At 47.2% G+C, this 21,361-nt stretch overlaps 2 protein-coding genes across 2 annotated transcripts; both read right to left on the reverse strand.

Moving 5' to 3' along the window:
* Window positions 1-514: 514 nt before the first annotated feature.
* plin6 (perilipin 6) lies at window positions 515-10,855 on the reverse strand. The gene is made up of 8 exons (XM_061080810.1): window positions 10,809-10,855; window positions 4,415-4,454; window positions 3,934-4,132; window positions 3,587-3,669; window positions 2,835-3,072; window positions 2,140-2,321; window positions 1,166-1,432; window positions 515-886 (listed from the first exon to the last, which is right to left on the reverse strand). Exons 1-8 carry the CDS (start codon window positions 10,853-10,855, stop codon window positions 515-517), a joined length of 1,428 nt encoding a protein of 475 aa, XP_060936793.1.
* A 1,071-nt stretch (window positions 10,856-11,926) lies between these two features.
* Window positions 11,927-17,734, reverse strand: syt11b (synaptotagmin XIb). The gene is made up of 4 exons (XM_061081215.1): window positions 17,518-17,734; window positions 15,264-16,201; window positions 14,649-14,769; window positions 11,927-12,799 (listed from the first exon to the last, which is right to left on the reverse strand). Exons 1-4 carry the CDS (start codon window positions 17,549-17,551, stop codon window positions 12,489-12,491), a joined length of 1,404 nt encoding a protein of 467 aa, XP_060937198.1. The 5' UTR covers window positions 17,552-17,734; the 3' UTR covers window positions 11,927-12,488.
* Between the last annotated feature and the right edge of the window lie 3,627 nt (window positions 17,735-21,361).

Consider the following 21,361-nt stretch of genomic DNA (forward strand, 5'->3'; position numbering starts at 1 on the left):
TTCAATCAAAAGTCCGACACTTGAAACAGCAGCGACAATGAGATCATCAGTGGAAACGGAGCCAATGACTCGAAGGACAAAACATCTCAGAAAACCGATTTATTCAGTTTGAAGAACTTTTAGTCACATGTCTTTTAGTCACAGCTGTGGCTGAACGTTCTGGAAAAACCCAAAACTTCCTGTGGACGTGTCAGAAAAGTCGGAGTCGTCTACTGTCGCCCGGAGATCGCTTGTTTTAAAATGATCATGTAATCACTGATTAAAAGAGGTGAGGTCCAATCAAATAAATACCAAGCAGAAACCAAAAGTGTGAATTCATCTTTTGGACTAATTTCACTCAGAGACTCGCTGGTTTTTTTGAGCGGTTTAAACTAATTTGCCAAAAGCTCTGTCGGAGAACGTGAACGCACAAACCAGCAGCAGCTGGGGGAGGAGGCTCTGATCACCGGGGTCGGGGGGCTGTGATTGGTCATGGGTTGGCAGCGGTGACAGCTGGTGGGGGCGGGGCCACACCTCAGTTGGCTTCTGCTATGGCGGTGTCGTTGGGGGAGTTGGGACTCAGGTACTCGAAGGCCTTCTGGCTCTGAGAGACGAACTGTTTGAGCGGCGTGAGGAGCAGCTCGGTGGCCGACGGCCGGCGGACCACGCTGACCTCGGGAGGGACGTACGGGTCGTCCACCTCCAGGGCCGCAGGATCCTTCAGGCTGGAGCGCCGGCCGTTGGGAGTGTCTCGGGCGCGGGAGTAGAGACTCCGGCGGCGGCGAGGACGGCCGTCCATCGCCTTCAGGAAGAGGCTGTTAACTGAGCTGCGGCGAGACGAGCTGTCAAAGGAAAAGTCCTCCTGGCTGAGGAAGTCCTCGACCTCCTGATCCGTCGGCTGCTGCAGCTGAAGATCAACAAAGTAGACAAACACATTTCACATGCAGGACCTCCAGAACATGTGAGGAACATTTCAGGAACAAAACACAAAGGGAAAACTGAAGCAACATCATGAGAACAGGAAGTTTGACCAGGTTTTACAGGAAGTGACAAAACAAGCGTGAGGAGACTGGAAATCTGTTGAGTCAAACATCAGGTGGGAACTGATGTTTGCAGAGACAACACGCAGACACTGGTCAGAGTCAGAGACCCGAACCCGGCTCAGGTGTGTCTGCCCTGGACTCACCATGTTGTAGAGCGGCGTGGCGTTGACCACCAGCTGCAGGAGGAGCTTGGACAGTTCCTGCAGGTCTCGGAGCAGCTGCTGGATCTGCAGCGGCAGCTCTCGGACCTGACGCACCGGACTCAGCTCCACCAACATGGCTGCCTGGCTCTTGATCTGGGTCATGGTCAGCTCTCTGAGATGCTCTGCTCGGTACACCAGCGCCACCAGGAGGTTCTGCAGGTTCTGCAGCAGCTCACCGACCAGCTCCAGGACGCGGCTCAGACCCACCTGCGAGGAAACAGCAGGAAATGCTTTGTACGACTTCAAAGGATTTCACCTACTTCCTGTTCAGTCTCTTTGTTCTTAAACGTGAGCCGAGTCATGTGGGGGTTACATGAACAAGAAGGGAGGTCAGAGGTCAAGGTTCGGCTCAGAGAGACAAACCAAACCTCAGAGTTGCAGCAGAAAGAAACACGTGATGATGAAGGACAGAGGGACAATGATGACAGAACCAATTAGTCCAGGAGCAAACACCTGTTTACCTGAACTACATTACCCAGACTCCTCAGTCAGCTGTGCTTTAGTGTCGGGTCAGAGCTGAAGGAAATCATTTCCCGGTATTCTGAACATCGCTCTTTCACACAGACTCGAGCTGAGCTGATGTTTAAAAACCACTTACCATTTATGCAGGTTTAATAAAACACCAGGACTTGTCTCATCTGTTTTTTAGGACATTGTTAGATGATGTAACTGTCGAGGACGAGACGAGGAAAAGGTCAAACACAATCAGTCCCCCCCCCCCACTGAGGCGCCACCTTCACATCAAAGGCAGGAAGCAGGCAGATGTTTAGAATCGTGCTGAAGCATCTTCATGTTCTTCAGGTTGGAGACCCATGCTGCTGTAGACTGTAAAGTGAAGAGACGGACCGGGGGACAAGTGGACAGTGGCTTTATACTTAGAAAGGAAGGACATGGACAGTTTGACATTTGTTCACCTTGTCGGCGCCGTCTCCCAGCGTCCGGGCGGCGAGCAGCAGCTGCTCCCGGACCTTCATCATCCGGTGGTAGAGCTGCAGACTGAGGCTGAGCAGGAGACTCCGGACCCTGGTCCACAGACCGGGCTCCTCGTCCTCGTCCTCGTCCTCGAACTCCTGCACCCGCATCTCCCACTCCCGACCTGACCACCACCAGGACCACCACCAGGACCACCACCAGGACCACCACCAGGACCACCACCAGGAACACCACCAGGACCACGACCAGGACCACCACCAGGACCACCACCAGGACCACCACCAGGACCACCACCAGGACCACCACCACCACCAGGACCACCACCACCACCAGGACCACCACCAGGACCACCACCAGGACCACCAGGACCACCACCAGGACCACCACCAGGACCACCACCAGGACCACCACCACCACCAGGAGAAAACACAGACACAGTTTTTAGGAATGTGAAGCTGGAGGATCAGACATGAGTCACTGATGTTCTCACTGATTCTATTGTTTCTAAGGTGTTTCGTTTTACTACAATTTTAATGTTATTATTATTGAAACTACTATTAATAAAAAACTGTTCCTCATTATTAACTCCTCCCACTCCATGCACCCATGTTTACAGCAGGTGTCCAATCACATGACAGAACAGTGCGCTGCTTTTCCAGGACGTCCCTATACTCACGCAGCGTGGGGGGGAGGGGCAGGTAGTAGGCGGCGGCCTCCTCCAGACGACTCAGCACGTCGTCCAGTCCTGACGAGGCCGCTCGACCCACCTGGGAATCCTGCAGCTGCCGCATCGCAACCCGAGCGGCGTCGGCCAGACGCTCCAGCTGATCCAGAGCGCCGTCCATCCCGTCCACGACCCACAGCTGCACGTCGTCCAGGGTCAGGAAGAGGGCGTCCTTCAGGTGACCTACGACCTGAGGAGGTCAAGGGAGGTCAACACATCCAGGATCTGTTTATCCAGCTCAACGTCAGGCGAAGTGGTCACATGATGCTGGTTATCAACTCGTTAAGTTAACTCAGGTTTTACAACATAAAAGGGGCGGAGTTTCCTGCATATGACCAATCACAGACATGAACAGTTTGACTGACAACAGAGCCGAGGATCAAACAACAACAACAATCAGGGGGGGGGGGGGGGGGTGAGATCCACGTTGATTTAAACCCTTATCCTTCCCTTTAAGGAGAGAGCACCACTCTCCTTAAAGGGAAGGATAGGGGTTCAAGTCCCAGAGGGGGGGGGCTGTCACAAGGTAAATCTGGAAACTATCTGTAACTATAAATATTTATTTCACAGGATAAAGCTACTCAAAGGATGAAAGTATTAAAGCATGTTTGGTTCTCCTCCGTTTAAAAGAGTTTAAAGTTCATAAAAGTTCAAAGTTTATAACAGTTTGGTGTTGGAAAAAGTTTCTTAAATCAGGAACGAACCTCGTCTGTCGACTGATTCAGAATCGGGAAGTTCTTCTCCAGACGGTCGAGACCCAACTGAGCCAAGCTGTTGGCGACTTCAACTGAGGAGAAACAAACTGTTGCTATTAATGCCACGTTAATATTCAACATTAAACTGTATCGATGCCACGTCGTTAGCAATATTGGAATCATTAGCAGCAGTAGCTCCATTAGCATTATTAGCAGCATTAGCATTATTAGCAGCAGTAGCATTATTAGCAGTGGTACCATCATTAGCAGCAATAGCCCCATTAGCTTTATTAGCATCATTAGCATCACTAGGATTATAATGATAATTAGCAGCAGTAGCATTTATCTCCACATACTCTGTGGCTCTAGGCCCTGCAGGATGGGTGTGGCTTGCTTCATCGCCACGAGGGAGACGCTGCGAACTCCGACCTCGGCAGCTCCTCCCATCAGCCCCAGCAGGGGATAACGACCTTTGACCTCCGAGTACACCGAAGTCACCGACTGCAGCGCCGAGCGAACCAGCGGCAGACGAGAGACTCTGAGCACGGCGCTGATCTGAGAGGGAGAGAGAGAGAGCATGTCTCCTTCAACGCTAGCGGCTAACATGGCGCCGCCCTACTGGCTGCAGGAAGTACAACACCAGATAAACTCACTGGTCTCATTGTGACGTCACAAACTCAACGAGCACTAAACACTGAAATGAATCAAACATCCGACACACGTATGTGAGTCATTCACATTTCTGAGATTAAAGACATTTTTTCTTTTCACAAAAGCTGAGATCTGCTGACGTTCACTGAATCGAGTGAACCTGGGTCCGGACTCGTGTGGACTCACCTCATGGTTTTCTAGATGGGACATTTCTCCGTCACTGAATCTGAGGAAAGACGAGCAGAGGTCAGAGGTCGTGACGTCACAAGGCCTCAGCATGAGGGAGTCAGCTGCTCAGGGTCATAAAGACCTCGACTGTTCTGCTGAAACCAGCGTGAAACTGAGATCCACCGATTCTCCACGAGCACCGAGACCGTGAAGAAGAACATCAGCTGAAGACAGGAGCTCAAAACCAGCTTCAAAAGAATCCTGAACCTGAACCTGAACCTGAACCTGATCCTGAACCTGATCCTGAACCTGATCCTGATCCTGATCCTGAACCTGAACCTGAACCTGATCCTGATCCTGATCCTAAATCTGATCCTGATCCTGATCCTGATCCTAAATCTGATTCTGATCCTGAACCTGAACCTGAACCTGAACCTGAACCTGAACCTGAACCTGAACCTGAACCTGGTCCTGGTCCTGGTCCTAATCCTGGATCTGGTCTGTTTTATTTACTCTAATAAATTGTTTTCTTTTACATTTTTTTGTATACAATTTTTATTTAATTTATATTGAGCAGTAGGTGTAATTATTTTATTTCTGAAACATGAATATTTGATGATTTTCTTTGTTCAATAACGAAGTTGATTTTGGAATAATGATCAATTAAATAATCTCAAAAATAAAAATCTAATCAAAAATACACAATAAAAACATAGATTGGTGATGAATGTGAATATTGTGTTTATCTGTTTCTGCAACTACACTGCAAAATATATGAAGGAGTGAGAGCCACACCCAAAGGCCTGATGGGAGAAAACCTTAAAATCATTTTAAAGAAGATTTAAAAATCAATTTTTTCAATTTTTTCACCGTCATGAAATTCAATTTAAAGTTGTTAACAATCAGGAATTGATTTACATAGTTTTACATTTGGTGTAAATCCCCAAAAATATTTTTTTCACTGTGACACAAACGGATAATGAACGAATGAATAAACGAGTGAACGAACAGAAATCAAATAATGAGCAGGATTTGAAATATGAGACAGAGTGAAATGTCTTACCCCATGAGATGATGAAGATGATGAAGATGAGATGATGAAGGAACGTTGTGAGTGCTGCTGCTGAGCGGAAACTGTATTTGAGGCTGATCTGTGCGAGCTGATTGGACGCGGGGTCATGTGACATCACAGCAGTGACTTATTTTATCAATCTGCTGTTTGTGTGTCTGTCGGCACGAATCAATTACCAGCCGCTGGATGAGGTCATTTCTGAGGAAAGAAGAGAAACAGAAGAGAAATTCATCATTTATTAGGAATCGAACAACCACACACACACACACACACACACACACACACACACACACACACACACACACACACACGTTTGTCAAGTCATTGAGATGCACAGTGAAAATTCTGCTCCAACCATTTTCTTCTTCTCGGTGCAGTGTGGGAAATCAGGTGATCTGTGGGACTGAGTAACGCAACAAGTAATGATGACAACAACACAACACGAGTCATGACAGCAACACAAGTAATGCAACAACACAACACGAGTCATGACAGCAACACAAGTAATGCAACAACACAACACGAGCGAACAAAACTACACAAGTAATACAACACAACACGAGTAACAACAACAACTCGTTCCCTTGTCATCAGGTAAATCACCATGGTAACGCTGAGCAGCTGACCTGCTCCAGGTGAAGTTGGAGATAAGAGATCAAACAGTCTGAAGCTCCGCCCACTGACCCAGCCCTTCCTTTGAACCATGACATCATGTTCTCAGAGGATCGGTGGAGCTGGTTGTTCGAGTCCCCGAGGAGGACCGGGGTCTTCAGAGGAGGACCGGGGTCTTCAGAGGAGGACCGGGGTCTGGACCAGGGTCTCCTGAGGAGGACCGGGGTCTTCAGAGGAGGACCAGGGTCTTCAGAGGAGGACCGGGGTCTGGACCAGGGTCTCCTGAGGAGGACCGGGGTCTTCAGAGGAGGACCAGGGTCTTCAGAGGAGGACCGGGGTCTGGACCAGGGTCTCCTGAGGAGGACCGGGGTCTTCAGAGGAGGACCAGGGTCTTCAGAGGAGGACCGGGGTCTTCAGACGAGGACCAGGGTCTTCAGAGACCCACAAGATCCTCTGAGCTCCTGAAAGATCTAGATTCTCCTCAGAGGATGAACCTCTGTCAGCTGCTGGAGCCCAACAGAACCAGCCTGACCCGCAAAGTGCTCCCAGTCCCACAGAACCAGCCTGACCCGTAAAGTGCTCCTAGTCCCACAGAACCAGCCTGACCCGTAAAGTGCTCCCAGTCCCACAGAACCAGCCTGACCCGTAAAGTGCTCCAAGTCCCACAGAACCAGCCTGACCCGTAAAGTGCTCCCAGTCCCACAGAACCATCCTGACCCGTAAAGTGCTCCCAGTCCCACAGAACCAGCCTGACCCGTAAAGTGCTCCCAGTCCCACAGAACCAGCCTGACCCGTAAAGTGCTACCAGTCCCACAGAACCAGCCTGACCCGTAAAGTGCTCCCAGTCCCACAGAACCAGCCTGACTCGTAAAGTGCTCCCAGTCCCACAGAACCAGCCTGACCCGTAAAGTGCTCCCAGTCCCACAGAACCAGCCTGACCCGTAAAGTGCTCCCAGTCCCACAGAACCAGCCTGACCCGTAAAGTGCTCCCAGTCCCACAGAACCAGCCTGACCCGTAAAGTGCTCCCAGTCCCACAGAACCAGCCTGACCCGTAAAGTGCTCCCAGTCCCACAGAACCAGCCTGACCCGTAAAGTGCTCCCAGTCCCACAGAACCAGCCTGACCCGTAAAGTGCTCCCAGTCCCACAGAACCAGCCTGACCCGTAAAGTGCTCCCAGTCCCACAGAACCAGCATGACCCATAAAGTGCTCTCAGTCCCACAGAACCAGCCTGACCCGTAAAGTGCTCCCAGTCCCACAGAACCAGCCTGACCCGTAAAGTGCTCCCAGTCCCACAGACTGCAGCTGCTCCACTGGCTGATGCAGCGAAGCTTAATCTACTTTTTACACATTAATAACAAAGTCTTTCCTTGAGTTTTTATTGTTCTTAATTGTTTTCTACAGATTTTCTTTTAGTATCTGACTTGTTTTCAAACCTCTGCAATAATGCATAAAATGGTGTGCCTTTTGGCATTCAATAAATTGGTTATCAAAATAAATATTAAATATTATTATTAAAAGTTAATAATAGTATAAAAACACAAACTAGTAAAAGTGTAGTTACTATATAAAGATGTGTATGTGAGTATGCCTGTGTTTGTGTGTGATTTCAAAATGGTGGCTGGCCAATATGAAGACAACGGACCCACTGTGGCTGAGGTCAGAGAGAGAGTGTGTGTGTGTGTGTGTGTGTGTGTGTGTGTGTGTGTGTGTGTGTTGGTGCCAGGTTAGATAAATAGTTAGTTGCATCCAAAGAAAGACTGTGAAGAGCATAACATAACTAACATTAACTTTCAAATAACTTATAACCAAAATATCGCAGCCACACAAATCTAACTTATAAACATCACACGGAATAGAATAAACAACTTTTGCTTAGCCTGGTATAATTATTAAGCCCAGTTGAGTTCCTCGTCCATGGAGAGAGGAAGCAGGTTGCTGTGCTGAGCTCCAGTGAGCTTCTTGCTGTGGCTCCGGTCTCCTGGTTCTGTCGCTGCAGCTCTTGTTCTGAAGTTCTCCGGCTGGACCTGGTGTCAGCTGCTCCAGGCCTGCTGGAGGTTGGTAGAGCCGGGGGAGGGAGGAGGTTTCCCTGGCCGAAGCAGGGCGGAGTGGACGGGCGGGGGTGTAACGTTTGACCAGGTCCTGGATGTAGACTGGACCTGATCCGCTTTTCGCAGCACGGTACCAAGTACCACGCAGCCTTTAGAGTTTATTTGTGTGTTTTATTGGGTTTCACCCACGTGGAACCCTAGCGTGATGTCATCCGTTGGTTTGTGAACTCCCATTATGAAGCCGAGAGTTTTGAATTTGAACAGCGACATCTGGGCTATTTGGAGCCAGACTGAGGCAGACGCTACCAGGTTTGGAGCTGGTTCTAACCTTTGACCTCCAGGAGTGTGAACACGCCCACCTACACAGGCTACTGACCGCAGCGCTCGACGGCTAAGAGCTACCTGCTAACACGGTTAGCTTCCATCATCTCCGGTAAAGTTCATGTTTAATAATGTGAAAAGCCAGTGTAGCTTTAGTTACAATGTGAGCTTACGTAAAACAGTGTGTAACATATTCTCTAACACTGTGTTTTAATCTGCAGAACATGAAGAGACGTCAGATGTGAGCGGCTTCATGAAGTGTGATCAAAAATGGCTCCTGGACTGTTTGGATATTTCCTCCATCAATCAATCAATCAAATTTTATTTGTATAGCCCATATTCACCAATCACAGTTTGTCTCATAGTCTTTAACATGTTGAGACATCCTCTGTTCTTAACCCTCAACAAGAGTCAGGACAAACTACTAAAAACACTTTTAACAGGTGAAGACACGTAGAAACCTCAGAGAGACACATGTGAGGATCCGTCTCCCAGGACGGACACAAGTGACACAGATGTGTAGAGGAGAACATCATCAGGAGAAAGGTTCTAGCAGCAATGATGAGGGGAAACATGTTTAAGGATAACTGAAGGTCAGGTACTTGAAGGTCAACTATCTAACTGAACTAACTCTAACCCTCCTGTAGGGGGCGCAGCACAAACCCGTGCACTGTACTTCACAGAGGAGGAAGAGTGCACGCGGATTCAGATATGAAAGAAAGTTTAACAGTGAAATGTGAAACTGTGACTGCGAACAACGTCTGCAGGTTAAAACTCATCACAAATAATAACAAAAATATGCCTAATTTATTTAGCGCCTTTCAGGAGACCCAAGGACGCTTTACATGCCACTGACGCACATCATTCATAAGTGATTTTTACTGTCACGTGTTGTCTAGGCTTGATTCGTTATATGAGGACGTGTTACATTAATTCTTTAAAAAACTCTGAGGACACTTGATTAATATATTCGACTCATTACTCAGGTTCTGAAATAGACTGGATGCAATGGGTATTGTTCTTGCAGGCCTATCATTGAGACAGCTGCCATATTAAAGGCAGTTGTTGTTGCAGATGCATCATCACATGGACCTTGGTCATAACATGTCCTATAACTTTACATTTCTTCTTTCCAGTATTTTATGTAAAAGTACTTTCTTTGGATCCAAGGTTGTTGGGTCATGAAAAGTGGGTGAAGTAAAACAGGTATTGGTCAGTGGTAAGTTTACAGGATGTAAAAATTAAATTAAATGAGTCTAATTGGATAATTGTATGATATGAATTGTGTCTGATCCACTGGGTGTGAGGGCCTCTCACCTCTGGGCTGGTTGGATTGAGGTGCTTTAGATGTTTAGATACATCTCATATTCACACATCCACACAGAAACATTACTGATTAACTGAAACACATATTCTTAGTTCAATTAATTTACTTCAATACATTTGATTTTTACTTTAAATTGTCATATGTGGCTTCTAGTTTGGTCCTTCCTTTAACCCCCTAACCCTAACACACACACACACACACACACACACACACACACACACACACATATGCATGTCCCTCTACAGTTGTGAGGACACTCATTGACATAGTTCATTCCCTAGCCCCTAACCCTAACAACTCAATATCTAACCCTTACTAATCCTAACCTAAGCTAACTCTAACTAACCCTAACAACTCAATATCTAACCCTTACTAACCCTAACCTAAGCTAACTCTAACTAACGCTAACCCTAACCTAAGCTAACTCTAACTAACCCTAACCTAAGCTAACTCTAACTAACACTAACCCTAACCCAAGCTAACTCTAACTAACCCTAACCTAAGCTAACTCTAACTAACGCTAACCCTAACCTAACTCTAACTAACCCTAACCTAAGCTAACTCTAACTAACCCTAACCCTAACCCTAACCTAAGCTAACTCTAACTAACGCTAACCCTAACCTAAGCTAACTCTAACTAACGCTAACCCTAACCTAAGCTAACTCTAACTAACCCTAACCCTAACCCTAACCTAAGCTAACTCTAACTAACGCTAACCCTAACCTAAGCTAACTCTAACTAACGCTAACCCTAAACTAAGCTAACTGTAACTAACCCTAAAACCAAGTCTAACCTTCAAGCAGCTCATTGAAACTTTGAGGAACAGACAAAATGTCCTAACAATGATGGTATTGAACCAAAATTGGCCTCATAACTATAGACACACTGAGACACACATACACACAAAACGCTTATACGTAATGCATAATTAATAAAAAAGTTGTTAAAATTTAAAATAATGGTTGTCATGCTGAATATGTCAGTGCATGTGATTGAACCTGAACATGCTGTCGCTCTGTACAGGTGTACCTAACAAAGTGGACACAGAAGCAGATGTCGGACGATAGCGCCGTCATGGCCGACTTTGTTTTTTATTTGCACGTCCAATGAGTGTTAACAAACCCAACACAGAGGTTAGCATCCAGGTGAACAACAGGGGGCGCTCAAACACACTTAAGCTCCGAGGGCATCAGACAGGAAGGAAACCAGCAAACTTCTTCACATCTGTACACATCTGCAGCCATCAGCTCTTCAGTCGGAACTGCTTCTTCTCATGAAATCTGAATCAACTTCATAACATCAAAGTGTTTCTGAAGCAGCGCCACCACCTGTCTGATTCAAGCACTGCAGCAAGACGTCTTTCAGAAAAGCAGAGCAATAAATCACAGGAGGAGATGAGTAAGAGGAGGAGAAAAGGAGGGGGGGGGACAGGAGGAAGAGGAGAGAGAAGCTGTGAGTTCTGATTCGAGGTCTCATCCGAACCCTCAGATGTTTCTCTCTGATGTCATCAATGACGAGATGACGACTGATGACATCACAGCTGCTCTCAGTTCAACATCGGACCGACAGATTTGACACGTCCGTCCTCTTCAGCCACGTTCGCTGCAGGTCTCACACTTTGTGACTGGAAACCGTTTCTCATCTTCTTCACCGGGAGTGGAAGCGTCAGGCTGCGGGGGGGAAACATGCTGCGATCAGAGCGGCGTGGAACACGTGGTCGAGTCGGGTCCGAGGCGTCGGTCTACGAGGGTAATTCAGCGTTGAGTTAAAAGCAGAGTTAAATGTTCTTCAGGTTTCCGTCAGCAGCTCCACTTTTCTTTAGGGACAAACATGCGATGAACTGCATGACAACAGCAAAGGGGAGGAGTTTCCTGATTGGATGGTTTGTTCCATCCACACGAGTCGGACTCAGGATTCTATCTTAAAAACAGCTTGATTCTTATCGACTCAAATAAACAACTGCAGATGTAGAGTTTAACAATGATCACAACAGTGTGTGTGTGTGTATATACGTTTGTATTTTTGTGTGTATATGTATGTGTATATGTGTGTATTTGCATAAATGTATCTGTGTATGTGTGTATATGTATATATGTATGTGTGTATATGTGTGTGTATATGTGTATATATCTATATGTGTGTGTATATGTATTTGTATATATGTATGTGTGTATATGTTTATGTATATATGCGAGTAAATGTATATGTGTGTGTATTTGTATATATGTATGTGTGTATATGTGTGTGTATATGTGTATGTATATGTGTGTGTATATGTGTGTGTATATGTGTGTGTATATGTGTGTGTATATCTGTGTGTATATGTGTGTGTATATGTGTTTGTGTATGTGTGTGTATATGTGTGTGTATATGTGTGTGTATATGTGTGTGTATATGTGTGTGTATGTGTGTGTATATGTGTGTATATCTGTGTGTATATGTGTGTGTATATGTGTGTATATCTGTGTGTATATGTGTGTATATCTGTGTGTATATGTGTGTGTATATGTGTGTATATCTGTGTGTATATGTGTGTGTATATGTGTGTATATCTGTGTGTATATCTGTGTGTTTATGTGTGTGTTTATGTGTGTATATCTGTGTGTATATGTGTGTGTGTACTGTACAGACAGTCTGTATATCCAGTGCTGTTCACTGGTTCAGTCCAAGCTGGCGGCCACTGTCAGCTGGACTGTGAAGCTCCGCCCCTCAGTACTGGCTGAGGTTGTGCCATTTGGAGATTTGACGTCGGGGGTTTTCACACACCTCCCTCCAGTGGGCGGGGCCAGAGGGGGAGGGGCTGTGGAGGCCGAGCAGCAGGCGGCCAAGCACCTCGTTCTTGGTGGTCCGGTCGAAATCGACCACCAGGAACTCGATGGAGATCTCTGGCAGCAGCTCGGGGGGGATGTCGTAGATGAAGGACTCGTTGAAGACCGGGTTCAGCGTGCCCTTCTTCACGTGCGTCTTCTTCTTGGCGATTCGCTTCCGTCCGTAGAAAACGTTCACCTTCACGTAGGGGTCTGAGCAGAGAGAGGGGGGAGGAGTCAACACACGTCTACATCTACACTCACTGTGACTTGTCACAAGATTGAAGATTCTATATATTATCATTTTCAAACACATAGAAATCTACATTTGTGTTTCTCACAAGCGAACAGTGCCTCTAAAATAGAAAAAGACAGCAATAAATAATGTTTAAAAGAGTATTAAAAACCAATGTTAGCAGAAGGAGCTTATAAAAAACTCATGGGGAAGGCAGAGTCTGTGGTCGGCTCTAAGCTGGTCACCCTGGAGGAGGGGGTGGAGGACAGGATGCTGGCAAAGCTGCTGGCAATCATGGACAATCCCTCTCACCCCCCCCACAAAACACTGGACGAGCTAAGGAGCAGCTTCAGCCACAGACTCATTCAACCCCCCCGCTGCTCGAAGAAACGATACAGGAAGTCGTTCCTCCCAACCGCAATAAGACTGTACAACTCCTCCCCCTCTGTCAGAGCCTCCATCACAGAACTGCACTAAACCTGTCTCCTGCTCTGTGAACCTGTACAACACTCTGCTCCATATACACTTACTTCACATCATATGTGATATGTGTTCATATAAACCATATTGATATTATATATCATTTTATACTATAATATTGTCTTTTGCACACTCTGTATACATATTCTTACACTCATAGTATATTATATTATCTATTGTATAGTCAAATACTTATATTTATACCTCTACTATATATCATATATTATAACATACTCTCTGTATATTCTTTGTATAAATAAGTCTATATACACATATTTATACATGTATACATGTTATTATTATTATACTATTATTATTATATATACTGTTGCTGCCATTATTACTATATTCTGCTATTATATTGGTATAATTACTATCATATATAAATATATATTATGTTATATTATATACTATATATACTGTACTATTTGTATATACTGTCTAACAATAACATTACCATCATATCATCAGTACTATTACCATCATCTTGCCACTGCACCTTATCTACCTATTTATCTTGTGTTTCTGTTTTTATTCTTTCTACCTCAATATTTTTTATTTTATTCTATAGTATTGTATTTTATTGTATTCAAATATACCGGCTGCTATGACGACTTAATTTATCTATCTATCTATCTTATTGACATTCATCTGTTTTCCCTTCAAAGAGCTTTTAATGTAAAGTATATTTTAGTCCATACATTATAATGATTTGTCGGAGATGGGAGGAATCAGGGTGTGTGTGAATGGGGGGGCTTGCAGATGGAAGTGGGAGGGGCCCAGTCTGTTTATGAGCCTGATCACTTGGTGGATGTTGGAACGGATGCTCCTCCCCCTCAAACAGGGGGGGGGTCTCTGCCTCGTGTCCCTGTGGACGCAGCGTTATCTCCGTCATAATTATTGTGGACGATATTTTGAATTCTTGGTTATCGGAGAAAATCCAGTTTACTGATCATTTAAAAAATATATTCCTGAACTTGAACAAAAGTAAATAACATAATGTCTTGACTATAAGACAGACTGGTGAGAGCAAAAGTGTAATTACCATATTTTACAGTGTTGGTTATATGTTGTATATTTATATTGCTCGGCTAGTGAGTATTTTGAAGCTTGAATCAGCCTTCGAGGTGTTTGTGTCTCTGAACGCTGCTGTGACACAAAGGGTGAGGGTCACGGTTCTGTTTTTACTCAGTGTTTCACACACGATGATGTTCACAGGATGAGCTGAAGAGTGAAAAACCAACTCCTCATTTCAATTAAACAAACCACAGCTGTTTGCAGCACATCACTGAACGTGTTTATGGACAAAGAGTAAAACGTCCTCTCAAGGTTTCACATGCTACTCACTGGCTGACAGACCGGTGACGTCCATCTTGGGGAGGTGCCGCGCCTTGAGGACGACCACGCTGAGACGATGAGACACCGGTTGGTAGGACAGAGACGCCAGCAGCTCACCACGACTCTCACACTGAAACACAGAGAAGATCACTGAGGGTCACATGACCCCAACGGCTCCCTCGGTTTCCTCTTCCTGGATCTCACTGACATCTCACACCAGATCGTGACTCTGAGCGAGTTCGCAGCTGAGAGTTAGCTCGGACAACGACCACGGACAAAGACGACACTGAGGACATCTGTGGAAATCTTCCCCTACGAATCGGCTCAGCCCGTCAAGAAGCCGTTACATCATCAGTGGTCCTCCAAGACCAAAAACATTGATTTGCCGGGGACGTCACTGTAATAACATCGTTTAGATCTTAAATAAACCAACTCTATTGTTTGCAGTTACTAAAGTGAAAAACCTATAATATCCTAATATCACGAGGGATTCTCACATGTGACGCTCTGAGGTGTCCCCGTCCTCAGGCTGAAGGACAGAGGACGGATCGGGGACGACATGTTGGACCTGTAGGTCAGGGTTGGACGTGATCAACAGAAGTCCGACTCTCTGAATCCACTCACCTGCATGTTCCTCTTGCTGATCTGCTGGCTCAGGTGCACCCGGCCGGTGCTCGGGTCCACGCCCTTCAGCGGCACCACCGCCTCCCCGATGACATCATCACGGGCGAACCGGTCGAAGCTGAGGACCAGGAAGTGCAGGTTGAGCTCGGGCAGCGAGCTGTACGCCACGCCGTAGAAGGTGAAGGTCTCATCGAACAGCGGGTCCAGGGTCTTCCTCAGCACGCGGGTCTTGACGCGGTGCTTCTTCTCCGGCAGGATGGTCATCTTCACGTAGGGGTCCGAGCTGCCCGCCTGCTCGTCCATGGCGGGAAGGCCCCGGGCCCCCACGATGGTCACCACCAGGGCCTTCTTGGGGAAGTTGTAGTCGACGGTGAGGCTGATGGAGCCGAGGCTCGGCTCCGGCTCCGGCTCGGAGGAGGCGGGGGTGAAGGGGGACGCCGTCTTGCTGCTGGCGGAGCTGCTGGCGGAGCTGCTGTCCAGGCAGCTGTAGTCGGCGCGGACCGGCAGCGCCCGCTCCAGCCGGGCCGGTCCGTGGCCAGGACCCGGTCTGGCCGGGGGAACCAGGTGACTCATCTGCAGCTGCCCCGGCACGTCCAGGATGTTGTTCTCGGCGTCCACCAGCACCATGCCCCTCCCGGCCGTGGCAGCAGCCGTGGCGCCGCGCCCTCCATCGCGGTCGGACCGGTCCGCCGTGCGGAGGCTGCGAACGATCCTCTTGCTGCTGCTGAGGGATTCTGGGTAAATGCTGATGCCCTTCAGCATGTGAATGAACTTGTAGGGCGGGTCCTCAGCATCGCAGTAACGGTCTCCACGCAGCTTGTAGCGCCCGGCGGCGCGCAGGTAGCGGCGCTGACAGAACGACCAGAGAAGAACCAGGACCACCACGACCACCACGAGAACACCGGCTCCCAGGAAGCCCGCCAGCACCGGAGACATGGCTGAGACACAGAAGAGATCCATCAGCAAACTGACATGTGAACGCACACGGAGACTACAGCTCCCACAATGCAACACTGCTGAGCAGTTATCACTAACAGGACGTTTGGACTGAGGATTAAAGGATGACATCAAGCTGAGTCACTGATGAAGTCATCGTGCTATAGCAAGTGATGTCATCATGACATTGTGTCTAAACAGTGATGACATCACACTGCTCTCTGTCTACAACAACAACACATTCTTCTACACTTGTGAGGACATTTGTTGGCTCACTTAACCCCACCCAACCAATCTGTCATTTGCATATTTAAATATAGAATTTCTGTACAATAAAATAAAATAAAAATGTGTCGTTTCATCATTGATGAGCGGATGAAGTTCGTTTCAAAATAAAAGTGCTTACTATTTGCACTCAGATGAGGTCATGTTTTGGAAAGAGCTGAGAGCAGCTGAGCTTGCTACCTAGCAACACACACACACACACACACACACACACACACACACACACCAACAAACACACACACACACCAACAAACACAAATACACAAACACACACACACACACACACACACCAACAAACACAAATACACAAACACACACACCAACCAACACACACACACAGACACATAGACGAACACACACTTTGCCCCTTTTCTCTGAAGGTACTGACAAGTATGACTCAAGTAAAAGTCGATGAGTATGTGAGTACAAATACTCCGTTACTTTACCTGGATTCCGTTTTCAAAATAAGATGAACCGAATTAAAAATAAGAACTGACAAAATAATAAACTGTCAAATCTACAGACATGACGTCACCTGGTACCCACCCCGACGGGCATGCGCACGCAGGTGAAGGCCCGAGACAGCACGAGCACGCGCAGTTTCCTGCTCTGTTGTTTTCATCTTTTATTATTATTATTATTATATTATTATTATTGACCAATAAACAATAATCGATTAGTTTCATCACAGACGAGCGGAAGTGACGCAGATGCTCTGTCCGCCATTTTCCTCTGTATTGATCAAATGTCAGATTTTTTATCTGAGGTGTGAAATTAATAAAACAATAAAATGATAAACTGATTAAAGTGATTCCATTAAAGGCGAGAGACAGAGATCCATAACAACAACAGCAGCCGATCACTAACCAATCAGAACACAAGAAACCCCAGCTCACTGACCCGGGACAGGTCTGATTCCCCGGGATACACCGGGCTACAGCGGGGAGTTAACCCGGGTAGTGTGTCCCTAACCCGGGTAGTGTGTCCCTAACCCGGGTAGTGTGTCCCTAACCCACAGCGGCCTGCTCCTCACCGTAGGCGGGTCCCAGCTCCATCATGTCCGCCATCTTGAGGCCGAGCAGCGGGATGCGGGACGCGGGGACGGAGGACCGACCGACGGACAGACGCTGTCTCCCGGCGCGGAGCTTCACATCCAGCGGGGAAATCACCGAGCAAGGGCCGCTGCTGCCGAGGCTCCAGTCCGCATAGGTCCGCTCGAAGGTCCGCAGAGGAGCCGCAGAGGAGCCGCTGGCTGCTGGTGCTGAGGAGGAGGATGAAGATGATGAAGATGATGAAGAGGAGGAGGAGGATGCAGGGAGTCTGCGCGGAGCAGCTCGCGATGAGACTGGACCAAGATCGTGTCCTCACAGAGATGTGTCACTCCGACCTGAAACTGATTCCTCACGTTTAACACAGACCAGAAACACAGCTGATATCTGACATCATCAAAATATAATGAACTGATCTTCATCAAAATATTATAAACTCATGATTATGTAAATATAATAAACTGGTCTGGCCTTCCCCAGCATCGATCATGCCAGAGCCTGGATCAACAACCGATGAAGCAGCAGCACTCCTCATGTGTGGAGGAGACATGTGATGAAGAGGAAAGAGAAGCTGAGACAAACCTGGACCAGCTCTATAAACAATAACTTTATCACAAAGGAAGGTTTGAGTCTTAAACATAGAGAGGGAGTCTCCCTCCAGAACTGAAGCTGAGATGATTCCACAAAAGAGGAGCTTGACACCTGAAAGCTCTGGCTCCTTCTCACCTTCTGCTCCCTTTAGGAAACATCTTCAGAAGCACCTGGTTCATGTCCACTACTGAGCAGAAGACATCCAGCTGTACATACATGAAGCTGATGAATCTAATCACTTAATCCAACTTCAGGAACATCTCAAGAACTTCCAGGTCTGGACGACCCACAACTTCTTACTTCTAAATTCAGACTGAGCTCATTGTAATGGTCCTTAAACATCTGAGAGAGACACTGTGGGACCAGATAGTCCCCTCTGTGTTAGTTTGTCCCCCAGCTCCACTGGGAGGAACCTCCAGTTAGGACCAGGACATGTGACCCACATAGAGAACAAGTCTCTAGGACCAGGACATGTGACCCACATAGAGAACATGTCTCTAGGACCAGGACATGTGACCCACATATAGAACAAGTCTCTAGGACCAGGACATGTGACCCACATATAAAACAAGTCTCTAGGACCAGGACATGTGACCCACATAGAGAACAAGTCTCTAGGACCAGGACATGTGACCCACATAGAGAACAAGTCTCTAGGACCAGGACATGTGACCCACATAGAGAACAAGTCTCTAGGACCAGGACATGTGACCCACATAGAGAACAAGTCTCTAGGACCAGGACATGTGACCCACATAGAGAACAAGTCTCTAGGACCAGGACATGTGACCCACATATAAAACAAGTCTCTAGGACCAGGACATGTGACCCACATAGAGAACAAGTCTCTAGGACCAGGACATGTGACCCACATATAAAACAAGTCTCTAGGACCAGGACATGTGACCCACATAGAGAACAAGTCTCTAGGACCAGGACATGTGACCCACATAGAGAACAAGTCTCTAGGACCAGGATATGTGACCCACATAGAGAACATGTCTCTAGGACCAGGACATGTGACCCACATAGAGAACAAGTCTGTAGGACCAGGACAGGTGACCCACATATAAAACAAGTCTCTAGGACCAAGACATGTGACCCACATAGAGAACAAGTCTCTAGGACCAGGACATGTGACCCACATATAGAACAAGTCTCTAGGACCAGGACATGTCACCCACATAGAAAACAAGTCTCTAGGACCAGGACATGTGACCCACATAGAGAACAAGTCTCTAGGACCAGGACATGTGACCCACATAGAGAACAAGTCTCTAGGACCAGGATATGTGACCCACATAGAGAACATGTCTCTAGGACCAGGACATGTCACCCACATAGAAAACAAGTCTCTAGGACCAGGACATGTGACCCACATAGAGAACAAGTCTCTAGGACCAGGACATGTGACCCACATAGAGAACAAGTCTCTAGGACCAGGATATGTGACCCACATAGAGAACATGTCTCTAGGACCAGGACATGTGACCCACATAGAGAACAAGTCTCTAGGACCAGGACAGGTGACCCACATATAAAACAAGTCTCTAGGACCAGGACATGTGACCCACATAGAGAGCAAGTCTCTAGGACCAGGACATGTGACCCACATAGAGAACAAGTCTCTAGGACCAGGACATGTGACCCACATAGAGAACAAGTCTCTAGGACCAGGACATGTGACCCACATAGAGAACAAGTCTCTAGGACCAGGACATGTGACCCACATAGAGAACAAGTCTCTAGGACCAGGACATGTGACCCACATAGAGAACATGTCTCTAGGACCAGGACATGTGACCCACATAGAGAACAAGTCTCTAGGACCAGGACATGTGACCCACATAGAGAACAAGTCTCTAGGACCAGGACATGTGACCCACATAGAGAACAAGTCTCTAGGACCAGGACATGTGACCCACATAGAGAACAAATCTCTAGGACCAGGACATGTGACCCACATAGAGAACAAGTCTCTAGGACCAGGACATGTGACCCACATAGAGAACATGTCTCTAGGACCAGGACATGTGACCCACATAGAGAACAAGTCTCTAGGACCAGGACATGTGACCCACATAGAGAACAAGTCTCTAGGACCAGGACATGTGACCCACATAGAGAACAAGTCTCTAGGACCAGGACATGTGACCCACATAGAGAACAAGTCTCTAGGACCAGGACATGTGACCCACATAGAGAACAAGTCTCTAGGACCAGGACATGTGACCCACATAGAGAACAAGTCTCTAGGACCAGGACATGTGACCCACATAGAGAACAAGTCTCTAGGACCAGGACATGTGACCCACATAGAGAACAAGTCTCTAGGACCAGGACATGTGACCCACATATAGAACAAGTCTCTAGGACCAGGACATGTGACCCACATATAGAACAAGTCTCTAGGACCAGGACATGTGACCCACATAGAGAACAAGTCTCTAGGACCAGGACATGTGACCCACATAGAGAACAAGTCTCTAGGACCAGGACATGTGACCCACATAGAGAACAAGTCTCTAGGACCAGGACATGTGACCCACGTATAGAACAAGTCTCTAGGACCAGGACATGTGACCCACGTATAGAACAAGTCTCTAGGACCAGGACATGTGACCCACATAGAGAACAAGTCTCTAGGACCAGGACATGTGACCCACATAGAGAACAAGTCTCTAGGACCAGGACATGTGACCCACATAGAGAACAAGTCTCTAGGACCAGGACATGTGATCCACATAGAGAACAAGTCTCTAGGACCAGGACATGTGACCCACATATAGAACAAGTCTCTAGGACCAGGACATGTGACCCACATAGAGAACAAGTCTCTAGGACCAGGACATGTGACCCACATAGAGAACAAATCTCTAGGACCAGGACATGTGACCCACATAGAGAACAAGTCTCTAGGACCAGGACATGTGACCCACATAGAGAACAAGTCTCTAGGACCAGGACATGTGACCCACATAGAGAACAAGTCTCTAGGACCAGGACATGTGACCCACATAGAGAACAAGTCTCTAGGACCAGGACATGTGACCCACGTATAGAACAAGTCTCTAGGACCAGGACATGTGACCCACGTATAGAACAAGTCTCTAGGACCAGGACATGTGACCCACATAGAGAACAAGTCTCTAGGACCAGGACATGTGACCCACATAGAGAACAAGTCTCTAGGACCAGGACATGTGACCCACATAGAGAACAAGTCTCTAGGACCAG

Source organism: Limanda limanda, chromosome 11 (assembly GCF_963576545.1).
Source record: "Limanda limanda chromosome 11, fLimLim1.1, whole genome shotgun sequence".
NCBI classification, from domain to species: domain Eukaryota; kingdom Metazoa; phylum Chordata; class Actinopteri; order Pleuronectiformes; family Pleuronectidae; genus Limanda; species Limanda limanda.